Consider the following 26,735-nt stretch of genomic DNA (forward strand, 5'->3'; position numbering starts at 1 on the left):
GGGACATTCTTGTACGTTAACATGAATGTGCAACCACTGATTTTTTGCTCTGTTACAGTCAAACTCACCCCACTACTTATTTAGTTGTAAGAACATAAATAGGTAAACCTATAAAGGTATAGCTCTTCTATTTCAGGAAGTGAAACATAATGCATAGATTAGTTAGACACAGACTGACGTTTTCAAGCCTTTATTTCTGTTAAATATGATGATTTAAGATTAGAATATTACATCAGACCAACAAAAACATTTTAAGATAAAATAAATGTGGGATTAGTGAAAAGTATGTTTAATTACAGGGTTTTTTTTACTTTCAAGAGGTAGCTACTTTTGATTTGACAAAACGTGCCACTGGAATTAGTATTTTAGTTTATTGGAAAAAAATGAGTGATCGTAAGAGAGGAAACAGCAAACTAAGCCAAACCAATCTGGCCCTTTTGTGTAAAAATGATTACTCCATATGGATGACTGACTGGTCATCAAGTGTTTTCGATAATTACCATTGAGTTTTTTGAATCGCTGTGGAGAAATTTTCTCTTCTTTGCAGAATCATTTAGTTACTTCAGAGGATTCGGAGGTGGAAGATTTGCTGATGTGCTTTGGATCCTAGTCCTGCTGCACAGCCCAAGTGTGTTTGAACTTCAGGTCACACACAGACTGAACATTCTTCTTCGTCAGTATTTTCTGGTAGAGAGCAGATTTATGGTGCTGCGGTCTACCGACTCCCACTGCCTTAAAATGGCTTCATAATCCTTTCCAGAGTGGTAGATGTCAGTGTTTTTCATTTGTTCCTAAATTTTTTTAGATTGGCGCCTGATGTGTTGATTTCTAAGATCTTTTGACCTACTTTGTTTCGTCAGAGAGGATATATTTAAGTTTCCTGAATGTAATCATAATTGGTTTGATGGTTTCAAACACGTCAGGGGATGGAGAAGCAGAAAGAGCAACAGTGTGCTTGGCAGGACATGTTATTTTCAAATCACTCTAGGCTGGGGGTGCAACTAGAAACTTTCTGAGGAGTATGTAGATATATTATAACCCTAACCCTAAACCTCTGTTATCGATCAATTTTTACACATGCAAGTGGCAATAAATACAGAAATAATTCTGGCACCCCCTCTAAAGCGGCATCCTTGTGCGCATATACACATTTCTTTTGTACCTATCTATAAGAATGTGATTATAAAGAACAACCTAGTTTAGTCATTTAGAGACTAAATTTGCTAGAAACTTGAGTTGTAACTTGGTTTTATACTGTTTTGAGTTTTAGGCCCAAAATAATCAAAGGTGGCTCTCTAATTAGGCGATCTTCCTGTTAAACGTCGTGACTCAACAGCCTCCTATTGTGCAAACGTGTAGAGCAGAGAGAGACCCGAGGCTCGGAAACTATCACAGACAGAGTGATTCAGTGAAAGTCAATGGTTCTGACTCCTACCCATCACTGAACTGGGGGGGTGGGGGTGGGGGCGGGAGGGGAGAGGCTGGAAAAAAGGGCAGGGAGATGGACGGGAAGAGCGGGGGAATGACTGGTGACCGTGAGGGAAGAGAGAGAAAGACACAGAGGGAGAGAGAGAAAGGGGAGGGCTGTATGATTTAGCTGCAGGAAGCATTAAGAAGGAAAAACACTGCAAACGGGACGTGCAGCTTTCACTCTTTCAGTGTAGGGACGGGTTCCGTTCTGGCTCCTCAGAGGAGAACTTTTCCCACCGGGTCACACTTTGTTTCAGCTGCGCTCCCTCACTCTGGAGACTTGTCTTCTTAATATAATCCGGATTTTTTTTTTTTTTTTTTACTGCTTTTCTCCTCTCCCTCTCTCTCCCCTCCGTCTCCCTGCGCTGGGTGTAATCTGTGTGGAGGCTCGGAAAAGAAAAGAAAAAAAAAAGAAGAAGAAGAGGAGGAAGAAGAAGAAGGCGACACCACAACAACAGGAGGACACGGGATCGCTTCGGGAATACCGCTTGGAGTTCTGGAGAGGCGGGGAGAGAAAAACACAACCCCGCATAATGAAAGCCGCCTTGGGATTCTGCTTGATTTTCCTCACGCTGCGCTCTCCCGGCGTGCTGTCCCTGTCCACACGTAAGTTGCACACAGATGTCCACCGATGCGCAAAGTTCCGCTCCTTGCAGCGGGGGGTTTCGGCTTGACGCTCTCTATCCGGGCTGCTTCTCCCAGATCTGCTCATGTCCAAGTGTGGGCAGCAGATCTGAGCTTGAAGCGGCACCGCGCGGAGCCAAGCGTCCTGAGAGCCAAACCTGTTGCAGAACTGGATTACTGCGCTGTTACATCACATGTTAAATCCAGTAAACATTGGGATTTCAGCTGCATTTAACTGACGTGGAAAAGTAAAATATAAATGATTATACAAGACGCGCACTTTCAGATAAGATTCCATATTTGAGTGATAATAAATATGTATGCAACTGCTTTTTAAAAAAATCAATAAGTTATTATAATAATAACAATGATTCTTGTATGATATATACTATAAGCATGAGCCAGTTTGATAAGCTATATGATAAAACAGTATAAAAAAAACAGCATTTATGTAACGGGGGAAAAAAATAGGGTAAGAGTGAAACAATACATCCAGGTCAGGCTGTACAGCTGGTGAGACAAAAATATCAGCAATTTTTAATGGAAAATGAGGAATCCCAGTTCTTTATCAACATTAATAAACGTTTTAAAAAATACAAACTGTTTTTTTTCTTTCTTTAAAAAGAAAAAAATAATTTCTAATTGTTTTTATTAGTACATATATTGCAGATCTAAGGCATTCTGAACACAAGAAAAGTATTAGGACACTCTACCAGTTTATGTTCTGACAAATAAGATAAAGAAGAATCCCTGTTTGAAATCTATAGATTTAAAAATGTTGAATTAACTGCAGTCCTTTCTCAATAAAAGCTGTGCAGCAGCCCTCTAACGTGATATTAATCTGGACTGAAGCAGATGAAAAATTATCCATCTTCCAATGGGGATGTTAGGCATCTCTGACATCCTGTAGTCAGAGACGTTTCAATTTAATTCACGTCGGTTTATTACAGGACCAATGCACAACATGTATCATCTCAGGGCATTTTACAAGAAAAGGTAAATTCAGTCTAATTATACATACAATCTGAAATTACTGCATCAAGTTCAGTTCAGTGTTCAGGTTGAAAAAGTTTTCTGTGTAAGGAAACCTGGCCAGCCGACTGCATTGAGTCATCGGCTTGCAGCATTCACTCCTCCTGGACGAACGCGTAGCGCCAGCTGAAAATGGCTCGTCTTGTGTTGTTGACTTTCCTGCAGTCCCAGCAAACACTGAGCGCCTCGATGCAATGCTGGAAAGATTACCAACCTGTTTCTTCTGCCTGGAAATAATGTTCATACTTTGGTGTGGCTCAGCCAGGGCTTTGATTTGAAGATGATAGCGAGGCAAAGATTCGGGTGATCCGAACAAGGCCTTCTGACCTGAGATGCTTTAAGCTCATCAGCAAAGATAAATGATCAGATTTCAAGCAGAAAGCTGGTCAGCAGCTATAAAAAGAGTTTAACTGGTGTGATAGTGAAAAAGAAGGGTATAAATGATTGTTGTTGTCCTTTTTTTATATACAAAATGTAAATAAAAACAGATTATTATATATATCTTAAAACCGATCTTCCTTTTATTACACTTTTTTTCAGAAATGTTCATCTCATTTACTATTAGAAATTAACTTCTTGGTTGAATAAAAATGATAATAAATGTATAAATAACACTCTCCTAAGTCATAAAAATACAGCTGTCGACTCATTGCTGGAAAGCTTTAAAGTGTTTTTATTTTCATATCAAAAATGTGCAGAATTGTTTTTAAACGGCTTTTTTTTTTTTTTTTTTTTACTGTCTTGTCCAAAAACCCATGAAGTTGTATTTACTTATTATTGAAGCATTTGGATTCTTTCATTGAGTATTACAGTTTTCAGGAACTAAATTGACCTGAGTGAAAAACAGCAATAGTTAAGATTCAACACTGACACTGTAGATAAAATAACTCATAGCAGCATATCAGGGCAGCAGGTGCAGCTCCAATTCTTCCCACTGTCACTAAAATAATCTGACACGATGAATTATTCAGTCATAATAATGCCATATTTGGCGTTCATTAGAATTTTGATTTTGATGCACGTTCAGCTGCCACACCACAACACTTTGTGCTTTTTGCACCATACTGGAAGGGGGGAAAAAATGTAACAGCATCCTCCTTTCAGCCAGCTGACCAACAGTTTGCAGCAACAGGCTGATCGAGGGGCAACGCTCCTTCACTCGAGGCTCCAACGAGCTGGAGAAAACCCAGGCAGTTTCTCTTCACGTCCCATTAAAAAAAACAACAACAACTTTAAACCATTCGGCTGAAAATTTTAGAGCTGTAGAGGTTGCAACTTTCTAAACAACTTCTTAAATTAATCGTACTAATCGTTCGTGACTGCGCTCCGTTTGATTTGTGGATACGTTTGGCGGGGTGAGGTATGGGGACAAATGCCATTTTGTCTGTCTGACAGCCCAGATTATTGATGTTCTCCTGCTGCAGTTGCGTTGCTTGTATCCCATGCGGAGCGAGAGCTCCCCTCCGGGGAGGCTGGATTTCAACAAGTCAGGCCATAATTCGTTTAGCACATGGCGAGCATGGGGGCTTTACGGACCGCAACAAAGCGGTGACATCACTTGCTCAGGGTTTTGGAGAATGCGGGACCGCCAGCTTAATGCACAATAATGTAAATAAATCATAGTTATGTCCGGCTCAGCCGCTAAGAGGCTGGATTAGCTTTAATGGTGAGCTCACTAGCAAACAGCAGCACTCCAGTCCCTCATCCTTTTTTTAAAAGGCACAATAAAAGGAAGGATTCGGGGCTTTAAAGGGAATAGCAAGCAATGAATGTAAGCTTTCCTTCTGCTTATTCCACAACGCAAATGGTCGTTAGCGTTTAACACTGTTATAAAGGGCAATGAAGCCCCTTCACACAATCTGCTACTAGAATTAAGTTGTTTAAATGTTGGTGTTTTATTGCATCTCAGGGCCGAAGAACAAATATCGCAATTATCACAGTGCCTCGCAAAAGTAATCACTCTGCCTACTCTTTAAAAGCACCAGCTTCATTGGATTTTATTGGGATCTAAACCAACGCAAAGTTTTCTTTTTTCAATAAAAAAAAGTTGTTATTTAGCTCCCTGATTTAATGCCTGGCAGATCGTCACTTTCCTCCAATGCTGTGAACTCACTCACAGAGAATATATAAAAAAGAAGCAGTGAAAAGTAATTAAGTCCAACCAAAAATTCCCAATTCTATTCAAGCTTGAACTTTGACGAGGCCATTCTAAAGCTGAAATGTGCCTGGTCTCAAGTTACCTGCAGCATCAAACTGGGTTTCTATCACTGTGTTCCTCATTCTTCAGGATTATGTGAACTCTACTTACTAATCAGGTAACTTGTGACAGCTGGGTGCACTGCATTTTATTTAGAGGTATCAGAGTAAAAGAGCTCATATACAAATGCAAGCTGCACCTTTCCGAGTCCAACAGACTGAAGCTATTTGCCGTTTTTCTTCCATTTTAGGCATTATTTTGGTCTATCTTATGAGATTCTAAGAAAGGGGGAAAAAATGGTCTCAAAGCAATTATGTAACCGAAATACGTCACATTTTGTAAATTTCTTTCGCCTCAGGTTATAAATAAACACTACTATATGATTCTGTAAATGAAGAAGAAATCCAGCTCTGCTTCTTCCTCGGCCTCTTTGCAGACAATGTTGCATGGCTCATTGTTACCAAATGTTGCGTGACTTCCTCGAAAATCTCCAAACGGCTCATGTGCATCGGTTGTCAAAGAGCCCAGAAGAAAGCTCCCTTTCAGCTGTTGGATAGACGAGTGCAGAATTGTTGCTTTATTGGTGGGAACAGCGAATGTGACGTACCTTTGAAGACCACCGCAGACTAGAGTCTAGCCACTTGGGACTAGTAATGCAGTTGGCAGTCGTGAAACAAAAGCAAAGGCATTTTCTCATTTCTCAGCCTGAATTCCATCACCCATTATCACGATGTTGGGCTCATCCTCGGGCGTGATGAGAGCTTCCGTCTCTCCAAACAAATCATTTTTTACAAGCCATTTCCTCCAGTGAACGTGTCAGGGAGAGACAATAAACAGCAGTAATTGTGTCTCGCTTTGCAGTGTTTGAACTGTGAAGGAAAGGGGTGTTAGAGGGCTTCACACCCCGCTCCGGGGCAATGTCCCGTCCTCAGCGCCTGGAATACATAAACACCGATTGTTATTCAGCTGGAGCTGGGTATTACTGGCTAATCATGGCCGCCTTTGGTCCACTGTATCCAGTGACAAAGACAAACAGCCGCTTTGCATCGGCTTGTTTGTGTTCGTGTGTGAGCACGCATGTATGGAAGTGTCGTGTCGAAGGCCTCGAGAGGCAGCAGTGATATTAACAGAGGAGTGGAGTTACAGATGAGCTGATGTCTTCAAAGGCGGCTCCGCCATAAAAGACCACACAATGTCTGTCAACGTAAGGTGGCTGGCTGCTGAATAGGCTTGGCCTTGGGCACAGATTTTGTAGTGGTCTGACACAGTGTTGACACTCTCGCTTGCAAGCTGCTCAGTCATAGAAACCCTCTCAGATGCGCTCGTATTGGTTTCTACATTGGTTGGGAACTTGTTTTTTTTGTTGTTGTTAGAATCTTGCTGCTTTAGAAATTAAAATCCTTTCTTCTCATCTTTTCTCCTTGATCCTTCCTTTTATCAGGTGGTTCACCTGAGAGATCAAAAGCTTTTTTATTTTAAGTCCGATTAGAAAGTGCGATTATCAATTTTGAGCTGGACTCTCTTTAAATGTGAACCTATAGTAATAAAAAAGATGAATGAGTATGTTTTAGCACAAAATAGTTAACTTCTTGTGCTTAATGCAACAGAAACTGCTGATTTGTAGTATTAGGGTTCCTTCCTCCTATAGCTATTTGAACAGTTCTGTACAAAGCGACTGGAGTCGGACGGCAGAGAGTTACTGCTCACTGAATCTTTATACACAGGTTCATTTTCCTGGTGTGCATTTGGTATTTTTTGTCGCTGATACAATCTGAGTAATTTGACGTTAAAATGTTAAAATCAATGCTATATTTAGTTTTAAAAAGCTAGATTCAGGGTGTTCTGGTAGCGCAAGGGTTAGATACAACCCACATAAGAAAGCCTTACTCCTTGACGTGGCCATCGCAGGTTTGATTCCCAGCCTGGTGACCTTTGCTGCATGTCTTCCCTATTTCTCTTTACCTACTTTCCTGTCTTGGCACGTTAAAAAAAAAAAAAACAGGCCACCAGAGACAAAAAAGCTAGATTCAGAATAATATACTAAATCTCATCACTTACACCAGGGTTTAGCCCAGTGTATTATAAGCCTGGGGGGCCACCAGACTTTACTTGTGCCCCCACCAGGCTAAGCATTGCTTATTTTTTAAAGTTGTTTTTAAATGTTTGCATTTTTTAGGACCTTACAGTAGGTGTTCAGGTGTTAATCTTCCAATCTTTTAATAACACATAATTATCAAGTGATATTTTCAACTTTAAACATTTTTAACTCAAAAAGACGACAGGCCACTGGATGAATGTCTGCCCTAGCGCCAAACCACCGGGTTTAGCAAGTTTTCTGGGGGAAACCTTGTTTACACTTTCTTATCAATGATCTTTCTGTCTGACGCGCTCTCTCCTATCTGCCATTTTTGACAGATATTTTGTCCTGTGACTGTAGTTTTTGCAAGGCAGTCTCAAAATGAGCCCCCAATATGAGGTTAAGAAAGCTATTTTAATTTTTCTCAGTATAAGTCATCTAAAACATGCATACTTTGTTTCTGAACAAACCTTATGTCTGACTCGACATGTAGCAAAAGGATTCAATAAATTCCCATCTTGCTCCCACTGATGACATTTCTATATCTGTTGCAGTGCCAGGCTAACATTTCCATACTTACTCTGCTTTGATAGGACTTGTTGATATGTAGACTCGTAGCATAATCCAGTATCTTTTCAAGTAATTGTAAGTCAACAAAACTTACAGAAAAATTTGCTCTCTTTCTCCAGAAAATTAGCACATTGTTAGATGAAATACCTGGTTTATAATCAGGGGAAAAGTGATGACAATTCTAAGGGATTGACCAACAAGGGGCCCTCCACAATTATTTTTTTTATTTTTTGTTCATAGAAATTTTAAAAAAATAATGGGGCCCTGTCAATGACAAAATTAATCATATTGATTTTTCGAAGATTGTTTTTAGCAGCAAAAATGTAATGTACCCACTCCCAGACCAAAACACACACATCCATATTTTGTGTAGTTTTGCAACTACATAGCATTTTTTGAGATGTCTGATTACTTTATGTATATTTTGCACATTGCCTATGACTGTTGCTCGTGGGGAGAGACGTTTCAGTAATCTAAAACTAATAGAAAAAATTTAAGCAACCTACTTGCACACTGTATGCGGACTGTTGGGTGTAAAATTCATGAGCAGTAAATATTGTGCTAGTTATCAGTATTGGACCAGAGAGCAAGGAATTTGGAAGCCTTTAAAATTGTGACACTTTTGATAGGTCAGATAGACTCAAAAAATTGTGACAGCAGCTGCGTGGGGGGGCCCAATAACATTTTTTGTCAGGGAGCCCAAGATTCCTGGCAGCGCCCCTGTTTATAATAAAGTAGGTTTGGTGCTCAGGGTTCTAGAAATCACCTCTATTGTGTAGGAATGCACTGTGCAATTAGGGGGCGGGTGATTGAGGATTTGCATAGTAGCACTTAAATGTGCAGCCACAAAAACTGGATGTTTTACACTAGTTTATGGTAAAATATATTTTTCCCAGCTATTTTTAAAATTCCAAGCCTTTAATATTTACATTTTCTGGATTTTGTTTCTCAATTTTTTTCCCATTAATTTATGTGTATTCCCACAAACACCCACTGATTACCTCTGAGTTTAGAAAGTTTTTAGCTTTATGACTCATTTTAAATTTGCCAGTGTTCAGACAGAAGCTCTAAAAAGTTGAGTTATGTCATGGACTTCTAAGTTACTTATTTTAAAAACATTGAACAGGACACTGAGCTGGATGAGAGCTCCTAGAATTGTAAGTGTAGTTCTGCATTAAAAACCTATGTTTTAATTTTTGATGTCAGTGTTCTTGACAAAATGTTGACGCTTGAATGAAATGATCCAAATCAAAGGTGCTTTAATTTTTTTCTTAAACATATCAGTCATATATTACATTCTTGATGAGTAACATGTAAGACCAAAGTTTGAATGAGGTTTAAATGTTTATTTCTATATATGTTTTGTTTCCCTTCACATCAGTCTGAAGAAAAAATGTTCATTAAGAACAATAGAATGGTGATTCTAGGGTTTGTTATTGAAAAAACAAATTTCTGCAGGCAATTTCCAGTGGACAGTAAAACCATCTTTAATTGCCTTTCAGCTGGAAGTTAGTCTGAAAGTGACACACGCAAGTGGTGTGAACAAAGTGTTATTGGTATTAGAGACAACTGAGCAAACTTTCTCTGCAGGCCAAGCTCATCTGCATTCAATAAGAGGAGCAAAAATCACTAACAGAACCGTAAAACAGATGACCGGACTCTCGATGATCAGGACTTGTCTGTGTGTCTGTGACAGCAGAATCTGAAAGGTCCTGGGTTATGCTAGATAAACGTGTTCCCACCACAGTTAAACTTCTGCTAGTAAGTTTAACGCCACTGTCTAGACCTTTTAGGGTTTTAGGGACTGGAGTCCCACTAGTTCTTGTAACCAAACCTTGAGTGCTAAAGTAGAACCAACTTGTAAAGACATTGCTAGGCTTGGTAACGCGACCAAGTGTTCCCAGCATTGCCTTTACTACGTCATTTGGTGTAAATGGCCTGAAGACGAGTGAGTCTATAATTTACAATTTACTTTAAATTGGTTTATTTTAATAGACACTGAGAAGTGTGTTGAGCAAAGATGGAATCTTGCTTTAATGAACACCAGCAGTCACGTTTTGGTTTGTTTAAAGGTTTGGGATTTAGTCACTTCCTTCCTGACGAGGCATGCTTTACTCTAATGAGACAAAACCAAGACTGAAAATTAAATGAGTCATAGACTTATTTAAGAGGAAGATGGTGTCATTATGTCCATTATAACACCATTTCCTCTTTGCCTTAAACACCGTTAATAGGAGATGTGTGATATATTAAGCCTATTTAAAAAATCATAACATGCTGGATTATGCATGTCCTGACCAGAAAAAACAGTACAGAGCAAGCAAGATGCAATTTATTTGCTGGAAGCAAGCTACATATTAGACGACTTCAAGACTGGCAAAGAAATCAGTGTGGCCACTACTGGATCGATGTTGATTGTCCCCACCATTTCCATTTTCACAAAAGGTCTCAGCTCAGGCCATTCACAGATCCAAGATATGAAGTGTACATATCAGAGCCACTTTTTTGTCACATAAATGGAAATATATTAGCAGAAAATCCAGTTGAACTCAGAGAAATTGCAGTCAAAAACACAGCAGTCTCTCACTTCCCTGTTTACTTGCCTCATATTTACTCATATCTTTAAAATGAGTAAAGATATGCAAGAGGTGTGGACAAAGTTGACCAATTACATAAGTTGTTGGTCAACTTATGTAATGTTGACTGAAAAACAAAACAGTGACATCCTTGTTTCATTTAAACCATGGCAAGATACCAGCTGTGCTGCCTGGTCTCGGTCTCTGCACACCACATTATATCCATTATAACACTCCCCCTGTCAGGTTGGTCAACTGGTCGCCTCACCAGCATTTTCAGGTATCTTCCATTACAGTAAGTCTGGAACTGTAATGGATCATTGAAGGTTTCCCCAATTTCCACTGGAAACTGTAAAAACTAGACCCCTGCAACGCAGCAGCTGAGAAAGTGAAAGGTTAAAGACACAAAACCTGCTAACCATGTAACCGTCTTTCTGACTCAGCCTTACAAGAGTCGATTGAAGGAATTTAAGGTTGAATTAAATGCATGGTTTCTTTACAGAGGGCATAGAAAAGATGACGTTACCTTCTGGTTACCCTAAACGATGATAAAAACCAAAGTCTAAAAAGCTGTGAATTAGAAATGGACTCCCCTAAGCTATATCATGAAGCTTAGCTACCAGTGGCATCAAACTACTACAGTAATTCAAGCTGGGGAAACTATTACTTCTTCTACTTTTAACAACAACTCAAAGGCTCATTACTGCCACCACCTGGGCATCAAGAGTTGTGTCAAGGACGTAATAAAGGACAAAAAAGAAAACTCTTAATATGGATTTCCATAGTGCTGTGTTTCTGGAGTCCAATTTCCTTTTGTGTGTTCATGTGGTTGAAAAGTTCGGAGGAAAATTCAAATGTTGGTTTATGTAAAATTTGGGCTAAAACATAAAATTTTTCTGAGCTAAACAAAGGATTTGCCTACTTTAAATAACAACAACAACAAAAAAGATTTCCAAGGACATTCTTTGATTGAAGGTTTATTATAACAAATTGACTCCACAGAGTTAATGTTAAGTAAAGCCAATGTGTTCACAGGATTTTTTAAATCTTTAGCTCTGTATTATTCCATTTTAAGTCCAAAGCCTGTTCTTTTATCTCTCCAACACAATAACCCGTCTTCCTCCTAACATATACTAATACCATCAACTGGCTTCTTTCTTGCAGATGTAGCAATCGTTTACCCCCAGGACCCTGTGCTTCGCATGGGGTCCAACCTGACCGCCAGCTGCTGGGTCCACCCTGAACTCGGGGTCCACGCCAACTCTCTTTTCTGGACGCTGAATGGTCATCAGCTTCCCAGCTCCCTCTATCGAGTGCTGAGCCCGACCAACCTGAGCGTGACCCTGGCCGGGCTCAACGCCTCCAGGCAAACCTCTGGCGACAACCTCGTCTGCCACAACCACAAGGGACACATATTAGCTGGCTCCTGTCTCTATGTTGGGAGTAAGTTGAAGTTTAAGACGTATAACATTTGAACAGTTGTGTCTACATCTGTTTTTTTTTTTGTTTTTTTTAAAATGCTTCGTCGTATCTACAGCAGATTTCTTAGTAAATGCAGAGATGAGGGGAATGAAGAGGAAATGGGAGTAAAAGGGAGAGCGAGGAAGTAGTGGGTAGATTTTTAAGTGTCCCTGCACAGTTGAAGTTAAATTTTATGCTTTTTATGACTACCTTTAGACCCAGTAAGAGGCCTCAGTGATGCTTTGACCATCTGTGTGGTCCACTGTTGCTACAAAGGCTTGACAGTTTACAGACGAAGAAAACCACTTGTACTTTTGCACTTGTATGAGCAAGCATCTATCAACCTTTCCTGCCCTTCACCTCATTTTTTTCATAAATATAACCTTGCCTCTGAGGAGGTCTAATGTACAAGCAACATTTTAGCACAAAGGGTCATGAAGTGCAGTAGTTGGTGGTGAGCATGAATGCGGAGGACCCAGGTTGTTGAGTAATGATGATTTTAATGGTGTATCAAAATCCAGGCAGCACAGGGGAGCAAACAGCAATGGCAGGGAACACAGGTGTGATTAAATATACAGGGAGACAATCAGGGGAAACAAGGGACAGATGTAAACAATCAAGGGACAGACAGGACAACATGGAGACCTAAATAAACACACAGAAAAACCAAAACCTTACACAAAGAGATTGACACTGTGACTGAGGGGGAAAGCTTCTGGGTCAGTTAAAGAGATAAAATATGTTGTCTTAGTTGGACAAAGTCATGTTTGTGTGTGTGCGTGTGGTGTCCTGTAGTGACCAAGGTAAACAGCATCGTCGGTCTGGATGTCTTTGCTCTACAAAAATGGGAAAATGAGAAATTTCTCCTGTTGCTCAGTTGACTTCATGAAATAAATGCCAAGACAAGTAGCAGCTACTGTTTTGAAATCACTTTTGTGTCTTAGTAATTCTAGACTCGTTACTTGTTGAGGTGCAGATTTTTGTCCTTTTACCATCTGATATTTTGGCCATGCATGTAATTTTGCACCTGAGTAACAAGGATTTAGTGTAATACTTTGTAATCTACTACTAGTAACGTATTGGAAATAAATTAAGTTCAATTAATACCTACAAATGTGAGGTTTGGTTTAGTCATTGATCATAATCCCTCATATTTTCCCCTCACATGAGGTGCAACATAAAGTCTTTAAAAAATATTATAAATCAAGCTTCAGTTACATTATATGTGTCATTTTGGCAGTTTGATGAATATTTATCTCTATAATTCAGCCAAATTCGTCACTTGTAAGAGAAACGTTGATACACATGCTTAAAATACATGTTTATGGATAAGAAAAGGCAAATTTACTCAGAGAAGTCTTGTTTCATTGTGATTAAAATGCATGTATTTAAATTTTTTAAAAATATTTTCAGAAATCCTTAATTTGTAAGCGATCGTGTGACTTCTCTCTTTGTCGATTCCTATTTGTACTCATGTCTACCTCTTTAAAATAGCTTTTTTAATGTCCAGTGTTTTAAAAGACTCACCTTTTTAGGGAAAGAAAAAAAATAATAATTGTGTTTCATTGTAAATAGAAAGTGAATGTGAAAACTATGGGGACACCAAATGATCAAAGCAGCAAAAATTCAGAATATCGAACTGAGCAGAATCTGTGCTACAAAGAAGAACAAGACAAATAAGATTTATACATTTTCAATCACTACAGCTGGCGGTTATTTTTGCTGTTTGATCTGTGGATGTAGTATACTATGGACTACATCGTCATTCCTTTGTTCACGGTTTTCACTGAAGAGGAGATGAAGAACGATGTTGGACTCACACAGCTCAGACCACAGAGAGATATCCACTGGCTTTTTCTCAAACACATTAGCAGAGATGAAGCTGATATCATAATTTCAGAGTGACACTGGTACTTCGTGTACTCTGTGTTCCTCAGAGAAGGTGACCATAAATCTGATTTGGACTGTGCACACACATCCACACACACACTAATTAAGAAAGAAGATAAAAAATTTCCAACAGTAACTTTGGAAAATGCAGGAAAGACGAGAGTTAACTTTACCTCTTTGCTGACTTGTTTATCCTCTGTTTTATCTCCTTTTCTTACCTACATGTTCGCCACTTCCTGTCGCCAACCCGTCGCTCTCGGCACACCTCGTTCCACCCCAGTGCCTCCAGAGAAACCAGTCAATCTGACCTGCTGGTCCCGGAACACCAAAGACCTGACGTGCAGCTGGGCGCCTGGAGGAAAAGGAGAGACAAATATCAGCACGCTGTACAAGCTAAAGTACAAACTCAGGTAAAGAGACACACTCAAACCACTCAAACTGATGACTGATTTAAAAAATCACGTAGCATCATGCCTGAAAACGGCAAACTACATTTAAAGAAAAGTCTCAAATCAACTTCTTAAAGTCTCAGCTGACATAAAAAAAAAATAATCCCGTGTCATTACTCCCCACTTAGATGGTACGGCACCGAGAAGGAGTGTGAGGATTACAGCCACACGCAGCCGTACTCCTGCAGCATCACGCAGGACCTGCACCTCTTCACGCCGTATGAGATCTGGGTGGAGGCCTCCAACCGGCTGGGCCGAGCGACCTCCGATGTCATCATCCTTGACATCCTAGATGTGGGTGAGTGAGCGAAGCGGCACACATTGACCCTTTTGCTTTGTCTGATGTTGTCTTTGTACTGTCTAGCTTTACAACCTAGATAGCAGATAAGCTTTTTAAAGTGAACAATATCTCGCTGCCTGTCCTCACTACAGATGGTATATGCACTCAAATAAATCCTTGGTCTTCTGTGGAATAGCATTTTTTTCCCCTCTGGGTAAATTTAATCACTCATCTTAATTACCTGGTAAATCTTAATTAAATTAGGTGAATAATTAAAGTTGATTGTCTAAGTGGGAGTATCTTGTCGTTCCTTAGCCATAAGATTGTAAACGGTGCTAAATAGCGTCAGGGCTCCAAGCAATCTAAAACCTCCTCTTAACACCAGCTTCATCATTACAAAATCCGAGGTGCAAATACGTTGGAATGTTATTTGCTTGTTATTTGTTAATAAGACAGCAGCGATTTGAATGGAGCCAGGTTAGCTCCTTGTCAGTTTTCACCCTTTAACCTCGCCTCGCCTAAGCAGTTAACTTGACAAACCTGAGAGCTATAACGTTGTTTTAACTTAATGTAGCTCTTAACATAATTGTACAAATGAAAGATGTGTAATGATGTAGTTTGCCTAAAGGGCTTTTTTTTTCCCTTCGCCAGACATTCAGAGGAATGTGAATGAGTGCTCTCATTTGTCTTTTAACTGCCTGGAAACCTTACAGCTCCGCGTTATGCAAGGCTCTTAAGAGCACCTTCTTGATGTGTTTCATCAACTTATGCAATATCAAAAAATGCTAAGTCGCGGTGCCAATGAGGGGGATGCGTAAGTACAGCTTTTACTTGTTCTAGAAATGATGTCTGATCCTGCTGAAGTATCGCAACAGCAGTGGTCCAAAGTGGTTGGAACGATTCTAGCTTTGGAAATTAAAATAAAACAAAAAACTAAATGAACCTGCAGAACTTATTCTTTTGATGTTTATAATTCATTTTTTTAAATAGTCATTTGTTTTCTTTTACATTTAGTGTGAGAGGTAGGGAGTTTATGACACACCTGACTAAATCCACAAAAAATTCATTAGCACAAGTGGCGTTGGGTTGATACTTTTATGGACAGTACACAATGATAGATTCATGGATTTAACATGCAGGGGGGGAAAAATGAATTCAGGTTTAAACCTACCGATCAGTGATCAAATGTCTCTAATTGATTGGCGATTCAATCTGATATTTTAGTTATTGCTTTGACAATTGCAATAATGTGGGACATTTTAGGTGTGTGGCCATTTCATGATTTCCAAAGATCAACACATGCTTGACTTAGTTGAATGTCATTTTCTTCCGTCTTTCTCATTTTGAACAGTGCCTTAGACAGAGTGGCCATATTTATACCAAAGGGGAACAAAAAAAAAACAACAAACTATTAAAAGTCCTTGACATCCTGATCAACTAAAAAAAGTGAAGTACACATTCTTACACAGGGAAATGTGCCTTTGTGGCATTTTTGTAAAACATTTTTTTAACACAGGATTAAGTAAATGTAAGTAACTTAAAAGGTGGATTTAAAAAAAAATTTCAGTGTTAGATTATGCTTTTGTAATTTGCTCATTTCTATGTAACTTTGTGATGGGTGAACAACTGAAGGCATCCCATTTATTTATAATTCATCAGATCTGTTTTGTTTTAAAGAAAACAAAACTAACTAAAATATTTTAAACATAAATATGATCAGGTCTCCATAAAAATATCTTTTAGAATTCGATACCAATACAATATCCTTAAGTTTATATGAGTGGTAAGAAAGGCAAACAAATCCAACTGCTCCGATTTTCCAAGTAACGTTAATATGTTGGGGCACGTCACATTGCATCACATTGTAATCTGATTTCGCGCTAGCACAAAACGAAGCATTAAATGAGTCTCCATTGCTGCAGCGCCACGGCAAAGTTTTCATCTGACTTCATACTGATGGGAAGTGAGTTGCATTCCCTTTTAAAGCTATGTTATGTGGTCAGTTGCCGAGCTTAAGGGAGCTAAAGCGCGTGTAACACGATCAAATTCTCTCACCGTGCCAGGCGTAGACTCTGACCTGGACATTCAGGCTTTTTGTTTTGACTCTCGGACTCGTCTCATTGTAAAGCGCCCGAAGATGACTTTTGTTTCGCGCTGGCTTTGAACTCAATTCAAAGCCAGCGTCTCTTCTGACGAGCTCATTTTCTCTTTACTCATGCTTGGTGGACATAAACACAGAGAAACACACACACACACACACACCCACACACACACACGCAGACTGATGGAATGTTCCATGCTGATCCTCGAACCTAATCCTGTCTCCAAGGCAGCTGCAGACCCCGAGGCCTGAGCAACCCGGGCTTTGAGGCTTTAAGTCTTGGACCTGAAATAATACAACCTGATAAGCTTGGAATTCTTCACCTTGCTCATTGTGAACTTTTCTGGGAAAACGTCCTGAAAGAATACAAAGTTTCTGGGCCGGACTTGCCAGAGGCAGGGAAATGAGCGTCCATCAAACGTTAACCCTATTGTCCTTATTAATGTATGCAAGCACACACCTGTTTACACGCCTCGAGGGCTGGGCTGGGCCCCGCATAGAAACAGAGGGGCATCCTGGGAGTGGGCGTTTTCTCGATTCGTGTGAGTGAGTGCTGTGTTTGGGTTTTCTCTCATGTCTCGTTTACCCAGCCTTTGCTTTCATTCAAGCGTCCTCCGCGGCAAAAGCAGGTCATTAGGAAACCACACCTGTGTCGAGCTGGTGTGAGTCACTCACACCTACAGTCGGGTCCAATCGGTCCTGAAGGCGAGGTGGAAACTCCTACGGGTTTCCCGCATTCCTCAGTCGCTGGGAGATAGAGAGCTAGAGGAAACTTGTACACGTACAACTTGGAAATGATGACGTGTTGCGGGGTGACACAACATATACAAACACTGATTCATCTGCAGTGTGTCACGTCTCAAGTATCTGCATATACACTTGCACGAAATTTGCAAGGTTTCGGTATTATCTCACCTGCAGTAGATACCTCTCTTGTCAACTTCAATTACCGTCTCATTTTCTGGAGGTGGTAGCTAACGGCTCTGATGAGAAGAACGGGTGAGAATTCTCCTCTAACTTCTAGAATCAACTCCAATCTCAAACAAACCATGTAAACACTCGTTTTTTAACATTTTTAAACCTACGTGATATTCGCATTAAGCAGTTATTTACACAGAAACCAATGACACAGGAAATTGAGGTTGGAGGCAGTGCGCCCTCAATAATCATCCTGACTGAAACAAGTACCAAGAAGGGAGCATGTTCTGTCAGAGTAACCATCTGATGTAAATGTAACATTTTGAAAAAATATATGTATATACAGTATAGACCAAAAGTTTGGACACACCTTCTAATTCAATGGGTTTTCTTTATTTTCATGACTATTTTTAAGGCAAGAAATCCCACTTATTAACCTGACAGGGCATCTATGAAGTGAAAACCATTTCAGGTGACGACCTCTTGAAGCTCATCAAGAAAATGCAGAGTGTGTGCAAAGCAGTAATCACAGCAAAAGGTTGCTACTTTGAAGAAACTAGAATATAAGGGCTATTTTCAGTTGTTTTACACTTTTTTGTTTAGTGCATATTTCCACATGTGTTATTCATAGTTTTGATGCCTTCAGTGTGAATCTACAATGTCAATAGTCATGAAAATAAAGGAAACTCATTGAATTAAAAGGTGTGTCCAAACTTTTGGTCTGTACTGTATATTATGGCGGTTAAAGTAAACTCTGTTTTAGTTGTTCTTATGCTGCAATTATTCTGTACAGTTCTCTGACTGGAAAGGTTTTACATGCTCAGTTGTGAGTTTTATTGATGGTGTACAACTTTTTAACTCCGATTCCCAGGTTAAGTTCAGGATTGACTAGTTTTATTTTGATCGGATCTCATCTGAACAAGTCATTAAAAACTACAGTGGAAGGCAATCAGAGACGGTAAATGTCGGCCTGTGCCAAAGTGAACAACTTCGAGCTACTTTGCACATTTAAATTTAAATTGAAATAGTTGTCTATTGCGCAGACAGCCTATGGGCTGTACATTAGAACAGTCTTTATGATTAAAAGTCATTCTTTATAATATTCAAGGTTTCAGGGGGAAAAAATGAGAATCGTTTTTATGAGACAAAACATTTTTGGGTCTCATTAATCATCAGAAAAAGAGTAACGATAGCGACTTTAGCTCATTGATTGAGTTCCTAGTTTCTGTGTTGCATTCATTCATTCATTCTGAGAACATCTTTCTTGGCATGCTTAACGATTTATACCTTAAAAATATACCACCAACATATTAATTTAACAAAATACACAATTGTTTGTTCTCAGATTAACTCATGCTTTGAGCATTGTATTATAATAACCTTTTAATTTCTCAATTCACATACAAAGTCCTGCTGGTTTTGTGAGCTTCGAACTATACAATACACACACACACGCACACCCCCCCTCCCACACACACACACTTTAAGGCCTGTTTCTGCAACAGCTGTAACCAGATCCCGGTCAGATCGTAGGGATTCTCCAATGGCCTTCTCAGCTCTCTGCACGATCGTTTTTCTTTTTCTCTTTAGATGCTGAAAGAATATTTATGTTATTCTCCATTTTCTCTCCTGACAGTGACCACAGACCCTCCGTCAGGTGTGACCGTCAGCCGCTTGGGCCAGCTGGAGGACCAGCTCAGCGTTCGCTGGGAGGCGCCGCCGGCTCTCAAAGACTTCCTGTTTAAGGCTAAATACCAGATCCGCTACAGGCTGGAGGAGAGTCAAGACTGGAAGGTAAAGAATATCTCATATTTTATATATATATATATACAGTATATATAAGAAAGTTGCATTCAAAAGGCACCAAATTACAGTCTGTTTGTCTTATTTTACCAACAGAGCAGTGATTATTATCAGCATAGGCCTGTATTTGTATTGTTTTAAAATGATACTTGTTAATTTAATATTATACACACTATAGATAAAGATTCCTTTTGGGTGCGTAAACATAAGACTTAGTAATATGTTCAGGTCAGATGTAGCAGTGCAGGACTGTTGGGTGTTGAACTGAAGCAGTGAAGCAATTTTTTCATGCCGTCAAAAGGATATAGTAATCTGTGTAATATCAGTAGATATCAGTTACCGGCCAAAACAGCAATATTAACATGAGATGATAATATTGGCCCCAAATAAACAAAATCATCTAATAGCATGTTACAGTATTAATTTTGTAACATGCTTGCAAATTTTCTCCATGTTAGCAATTAATGCGTGTAAACTCTGGCAGATGCATTTGAATGAATTATGGATGCACATCACCTCAAAACTCCCCCACAAATCTCATGTAGTTTAATTGAATGCATGTGACATATGACAGATTGTGAAAACTGTTCAAACCAGAATAACTCTCAGCGATGTCGTGTTTAAAGTACAATATAAAAAGGTAAAGTTAACTTAAAACGTTGTCAAAGCAGATACAAACCATCCCCAAATGATAAATAGTCAGTTTTAAACTCCTTACAGTGTTTTGTACTTGGTAAAATCAGGTGTCGTAGAATAGAATAGAATCAATCAATCAAATTTTATTTGTATAGCACATTTCAGCAGCAAGGCATTTCAAAGTGCTTTACATCACATCAAACACAGAAACACAATGCAACGTAGAATCAACAATCAAAACACGACATTAAGTCCAGTTTCATCAATGAATTTGTAATTAATTACGTTTCAAATACAATCCTAAACAGGTGGGTTTTTAGTCGAGTTTGCATCCATAGAAGGTTTACCGGTTACACTCCTACTGTGTTATATGGAACAAAATACCTGTTGCTATTTTTATTCCCACTCACGCTCACAATCACACAGTTTAAAACGATGTAGAGGCATTTTAATGGGCTGCTGGCACAAGGCTCCGTACACCTCTTTCACAGAATTTCGAGCAGAATAGAATAGAATAGAATAGAATAGAATAGAATAGAATAGAATAGAATAGAATAGAATAGAAATATCCATGTACATTTTTGAAATTCAGGTGTGCAAACAGGAATTTACAGGCAAACAAAAAAAAAAAAGAAAGATTGTACAGTAAGGCAAGCTGATCAAAGTTAATTTAATATATTTTGTATGAATTGCCTCCAGCTAATCCTAAACCTCTGGTGATCTCTGCTGTATTATGGAAATTACATTAAATTAAGTGCTGGCGACCTGTCCAGGGTGACCCCGCCTCTCGCCCGGAACGTTAGCTGGAGACCAGGACACCAGCAGCCCTCCTGATCCCATTAGGGACAAGGGTGTTAGAAAATGAATGGATGGATGGATGGACATAAAAATTTTCCCCAGGTTTATTTTCAATTAAAAAAATACTCCTACATATTTCGTTATATCTTCATTCCAAGACGGATCAAATTAAAGGACATTCTTTTCACATACACCGCACGAACTAGAGGGCTTAAGGCCTCTTTTGTAGAAATTGCAGCATTGTTGTTTTAAACTGCTGCAAAATGTGCGTAAACAGGCCCAAACAGAAACGCAGCGGCACACTCTTTTTGATGCGGACGGTTTTGTAGAGAAATCATTTTCCCCAGGATAGGAGGGAAGATTCTCCTGTAATTAGGGAGGAATTACACCGCTGTAATATAAGCAAGTCGGTACCTGCAAAGTGGAAATGTTAAAAAGCAAAAAAAAAAGGAGGCGGAGGAGTGGAGAGGCGCGGTGCGGCGGCGGGCTGACACCAATACGAAGGAGGAGGGAGGAGAGGCCCGAATCCAAGTGGCTTGAAGGGTTGATGGTGGAAACAAAGCGCCTCTGAAGCGGCCCTAATCATGAGGTCATGCTGGGGAACGGAGGGGATACATCTCAGCTGTTAATGTCTTCAATATGGCTGCAAAGACGCTCAGCTGTAACGTCTGCCTCAGTTGGCCGCCTGTGCATCACATCATTAGCTCTCCAATGCCTGTAATTTACATGTTCTGCTTTCTGTTGGAGTCCTCCTTAACAAGTGTTTACAGACAGGATGTCAGAGAGAAAGAGGGGGATTATTAGGCCAGATTATTAACTGCAGCATGTGTGTGTGCTGCTTTCTCCTCCCACTTAAAGTATTTCCCTGTCTTCAGTTCTTGTTTGTGTGAGTAGGTGTGTGTGTGGGGCTGGGCGTGCGCGTGTGTGTGTTGGAGTATTTGAGTCTGTAATAAATAATAGGGAACAGATTTTAGCCAGCAGGCACGGTTACGTTAAAATACTTTCATAAACATGCTGATCAGGAGCCACTAAACAATGTGGTGCACATGCATGTTTTGGTCTGTACATGGTTTGCGGTTGTGTTTTCTGCATCTTGATTCTGCTTTGTGCTTTAGTTTTTGCCCATTGGTATTTAATACTGTGGTCGGACCTCCAGCGCTCAGCTCTTCTGTGTTTGTGCATTTCCTCCGCTGCCCAGGTGATGAATGATGTCGGGAATCAGACGTCGTGCAGGCTGGCTGGGCTGAGACCTGGAACGGTGTATTTCGTGCAGGTATGGCGAGTTTGTAGCAATGGGCTCGTGGCCAAGTGTGAACGAAACACATCCCTGGTCAAGCTCCTGGTTTTGGCGACTAAACCAATCGATAATGCAATAAATCACTTCCCCAACTTTCCACAGCTGGTGTCACGTATATCCTGAACAATTAAAAAAAAACAACTAACTAATATATTTGAGGAGGAGGATTTAAAGATATTGAATAGCTGCAGTAGCATATCAGCATTATTATGCACATCATTGAGTGTCTGGAATTAAATTAGCACTTAGTTGAAACCCCTTTTGATTTAATTTCAGCGTGCCACTCCATTATGAGGTAACACTTTCCCACTCCAGTTTGCAAAAGTTCTTAAAATCTGTCCGCATCTCTCTTCAATCCCACATATGTCCCGTCAGATTTATTTCTAGACTCTGATTCAGCCAGTCACGAAATTGTAATTTCCTCCTGGTGAAGTCATTTCCTTGTTGATGTGGATGAGCGCTTGGACTCACTGTGATGCTAAATAGATAAATCCCTTTCTTCTTCAGGCTTACCCCAAACATTTTAACAATTTGAGTCAAAACTTTGCTGTCGTTTGTACCTGCTCACAATTTTGTACACTTTGACAAAAACATGCATATTTGAAGAAATGTAATCCCTACTCACGATGCTCTCACCCCCATGTTTCATACTGCATATGCCGTTATTTTAGACGATGTCAGTGCTGTTTTTGTCCTTTGGAAAAGTTTGGAATTGGTTTCTTAAAGCCAAATTAAAGCTTTTATCTCACATCTATATTCCCCACTCTAAGCATCTTCAGAATACAGATTTTTGTCACATTAAAGCAGAACCAGTACTTATTGGAAATTGCTGCTCTTGCAGTGATTCTTGCAGTTTCTGTCTTGTGTTTTTATCAATTTTCGATAAAACATCCGGTTTCTTTCAATGTGGTTCTAAATAACTATTTTAACTGTACCATGGTGTAGAAAAGGTAGTAAAATTTGTGCTTGGTTTTTTTTATTGTTGTAACAATAATAGAAGAAACCAAGCAGAAGACAAGGGCAGAATAATCTGACTGGCCAGATTACACCCAGCCCAATTATGGTATAAAATTTGTTTCCAAGAAGGATTTTTTCCAACAAAGAATAACACCCAAAGCTCTATTTTTTTTGTGGAGCTGAACTTTTATCTCAGGTTCATCAGATTCTCTATAACCGAAGGGAGATCTAAATTCTGAAATTAATTCAAGAGATCTGATTTATTTTTTCCCTTTAGCTGGTTTGTTTGTTTTCCGTTACAGGAAATTACAAACCAATCAAACTTTAGTTGCATTCAAAAGCACATCTACATAACAGTATAGATGGAAAAAAAACAAACTTTGGAAACGATTTATAATGGTCTCAGCTTTTCGCGTAGGGGAGAATAACAAAACAAAACTGGATTTTAGCAGGGGTGTGTACACTTACGAGAGCCATTAAAGGTTTAGCGATTGGCCGTTGTTAATTTGCGTCGTATTTTCCACAGGTTCGGTGTAACCCCGTGGGAATCTACGGCTCTCGCAAAGCTGGGATCTGGAGCGAGTGGAGCCACCCCACAGCTGCTTCCACACCCCACAGTGGTGAGAACGATCACACACAGCCGCACACACACGGGCGCCCTGTCAGGGGTCTCCTCACAAGAGCTTTTTTTCTCATTCTTGATCTCCGAGTTTGGGATCATTTTGGTCCATAAAGGAGCAATTTTTGGTATCACAGTGTACTGAGCACCCAGCAGCTCTCTGCGGCTGTCGCATAGAAACAGATAATTGTGCTTTCAGTCTTCCAGTCTGTTTCCTTTTGATTATTTTGTCATATTTATTTATCCAATATAGTTTGAGCTAGTCAGGAAATGACAAGAAGCAGACCTGCTTACCATGTTTTAACAAAAGAATCATTTTCTGGCAAAGAAGAGATGAAAACTGTCAGAAATCTTTGAGCACTTGTGCTGTTTGCCATCCTGGATCCAGTTAGGTCGCTCCAGACTCAGGAATACAGTAAGTGCTGTATAAAATGTTATCATAAACTGGCCGCAAAAAAGACCACAGTTATGAAAACAAAACCCTGTTCATAAAAACTCACATTTTTCTGCAAGGGTTTCTTCGGGGGAAAGGCTCAGAAAGTATTTATTGCAGCGCGAAGAGACAAAAAGGTCCTCTGTTAGTGGGAGAAATAAGTTCTTGTTGTTTTCGTCTTTAGTTGTTGCTCCCGTCGGCCCTGCTGCCCTTTCCATGCAACTCTTTACAGTGCAGTGAAATCTTTTTACATCCAGGCCTGCATTTTACTTCACTTACTTCCTGACTTCATTATAGACACAGTTTAAAAGCTCCGATGACAAATTATTTAAACTTTTTGGATAAATTGCCTCAAGTAAAGCCTGTGGAATCAGTTGATGCAGACTGGCGGAATTGTCACGGCAATGAAACAAACAATCACATTCCAATTTCTGTTTATGGGAATTTGGATTATTAACCCATTTATGAATCGTTGGCAAGCTTTTGTGAAGCTTAAATGAAATATATTTCCTAGTTTTGATTTATAGTATGAGAAGAGCAACCGGTTGGACAGATTTAAAGTGTCCCTTAGTGACATTAGGGAGTTGACTGGCTAGCAAGCATGCAGGAGGATCTGACAAGAAGTGGATGAAAGTCAGGAGTAAATAGTCTAGAGAGGGTGATTACAGGTATAGGAACCAGGTGAGCTCAGTAAATGTTGGGACGGAGCTGCGAGACTGACAGGATACTGAGGCGGATGATCATCACCAGTGGTCACCGCTCGGAAAACTAGTTTTGTTTTTTTGTCGATTGGTCGTTACTGACGAGGAATTTTTTTAGCATTATCTTGTTGCCGGTAATGCAATGAACATGTCAAACTCGTGAAATCACTTCAACTAAGATACAAACAATGGATAAAATAAAAACCCTGCGATGTTATTCTTGATAAAGCGTGATTTGTACCCAGTTTCAACGTGTTTCGACAAATGATAAACCTTGGTTATATATGAGCTATGGAGGGACATCTGCTATACTCCACAACTCAACATGCGAAAAATGCCTTTGTTTACTTTGGTATCATTATGGTGTGTGGTGACTTAAACGCTGCTTTTTGTTTGGTGATGATTTAAATAAAATATAAATTCAGTCATTCTTGCTTTGAGAACATCGAATTTCCTACTCTGTTGTTGTCTAATTTCGATTTTCACACCAATTTGAGGCTAAAATAAGTTTCTTACTGTGTCTATCATTAGCAGAAGGTAGTATGAACAATATCCTGTGGTAATGTTGGCTTGTGACGGGTGTGAGATTGTCATCGGAGGATAATTTTATTAAAAAAATAGCGCCATAGCACAGGACCCAAGACTGTAAATTCGTAGAACATTGTACAAACAATGTACAGCTGGAGAGAACTCTCCATTTAATGTTTTAGAAACCCTTTTTAACCCCGTAACCAGCTCATGCCTAGCGTAGTGTTAAAATTTCCCCATAAAAGCAACACGTTTAAGATCACCCTTTTACGACTTGCTTTAAAAAATATAAACAGAAAAATGACTCGGTGCAGGCAAGTAAAAAAAAAAAAAAGAAGATGTTTCTCCACAAATCCTTTCTTGATCTCCTCTCCTACCCCAATTCCCCGGGGCCTTAGAGCGACTGATGTCCTGCGACTCAAAGTCCAGCGGCGACTCCAACTCCACCCTGCGGCGGGAGCTGAAGCAGTTCCTCGGCTGGGTGAAGAAGCACGCCTACGGCTGCAGCAGCATGTCCATGAAGCTGTACGACCAGTGGAGGGTGGACATGCAGAAATCGCCAAAAACTCGCAACCAGGTAGGTAAGCATCCCTAATGCCGAGAAGAAAGCAAACACACACGTCTTCCATGCAACCGCGAGCGGGCGTGCCCACATGTCCCGCGTACACAAACACAAACAAACTGGAAATGATTTTCTAAAAGCTGATTTGTAACAGCCTGTGTCTTTAATTTAGGTTCTCCAAGGGGATAAGTCGTAGCACATGCAGGCCCTGCAAGCAGAGACGAACTGAACAAATCCAGTTTGTATTGCTTTTGTTTGTTTGTTTTGTTTTTTTTTGTCTATATGTGTGAATGAGGAAAAAAAAATAACGAGAAAGAAAAAAGCGACTGCATTCTCATATCGGAAATGTAAAAGAAGAAATCCAGAGGGGAATAAATTTAAAAAAAAGTGGGAGACTCTTCGTTTCTGCATCCTTTCCAGTCGATTTGAGCTTTTCTAAACGGTGGAGCTGTTTTTACTCGTCACGGACATTGCCAGAAAGAAACTATCTGGGCGCAAACGACATTGTAGCATGAAGATGTCGGACAGCGGTAAAGACATTTGACATGCATTTGACCTGAATGCGCACAGAAGAGATGAAAACTAATCCGATTTCCGCTGAAGTGTTGGCTAAAGCACCTAGACGTGTTGTTAGTGGCATTCGGAGCGCCATCTAGTGGCCAGTCAGCATCCACAAATTCTCTAAATGCTCCCTTCTCTCACATCCCAATGTAAAAAGAAACACGAACAAATTATGATTCAGTATTTTAACGAGTG

The 26,735-nt window shown here is 39.8% G+C and overlaps 1 protein-coding gene across 2 annotated transcripts; it reads left to right on the forward strand.

The window, feature by feature from the left end:
* The first annotated feature begins 1,578 nt into the window (after window positions 1–1,578).
* Window positions 1,579–26,639, forward strand: crlf1a (cytokine receptor-like factor 1a). Of its 2 annotated transcripts, none has more exons than XM_032547505.1 (9): window positions 1,579–2,076; window positions 11,711–11,989; window positions 14,178–14,307; window positions 14,475–14,644; window positions 19,282–19,439; window positions 22,081–22,155; window positions 23,663–23,756; window positions 25,816–25,998; window positions 26,152–26,639. In XM_032547505.1, exons 1-9 carry the CDS (start codon window positions 2,004–2,006, stop codon window positions 26,166–26,168), a joined length of 1,179 nt encoding a protein of 392 aa, XP_032403396.1. In that variant the 5' UTR covers window positions 1,579–2,003; the 3' UTR covers window positions 26,169–26,639. The 2 variants fall into 2 exon arrangements, with proteins under 2 accessions (XP_032403396.1, XP_032403395.1); XM_032547504.1 differs by having other exon boundaries at window positions 1,580–2,076; window positions 25,816–25,994.
* The last annotated feature ends 96 nt before the right edge of the window (window positions 26,640–26,735 follow it).

The sequence above is a fragment of the Xiphophorus hellerii genome, chromosome 19 (genome assembly GCF_003331165.1).
Source record: "Xiphophorus hellerii strain 12219 chromosome 19, Xiphophorus_hellerii-4.1, whole genome shotgun sequence".
Classification (NCBI taxonomy): Eukaryota; Metazoa; Chordata; class Actinopteri; order Cyprinodontiformes; family Poeciliidae; genus Xiphophorus; species Xiphophorus hellerii.

What these genes read in the sequence shown, in the direction of transcription:
- crlf1a (XM_032547504.1), top strand. Translation starts at nt 2,004, where the DNA reads ATGAAAGCCGCCTTGGGATTCTGCTTGATTTTCCTCACGCTGCGCTCT. An exon ending in CCTTGACATCCTAGATGTGG is followed by an intron (nt 14,645 to 19,281) that starts GTGAGTGAGCGA and finishes CTCTCCTGACAG; the next exon opens with TGACCACAGACCCTCCGTCA. An exon ending in TGCTTCCACACCCCACAGTG is followed by an intron (nt 23,757 to 25,815) that starts GTGAGAACGATC and finishes CCGGGGCCTTAG; the next exon opens with AGCGACTGATGTCCTGCGAC.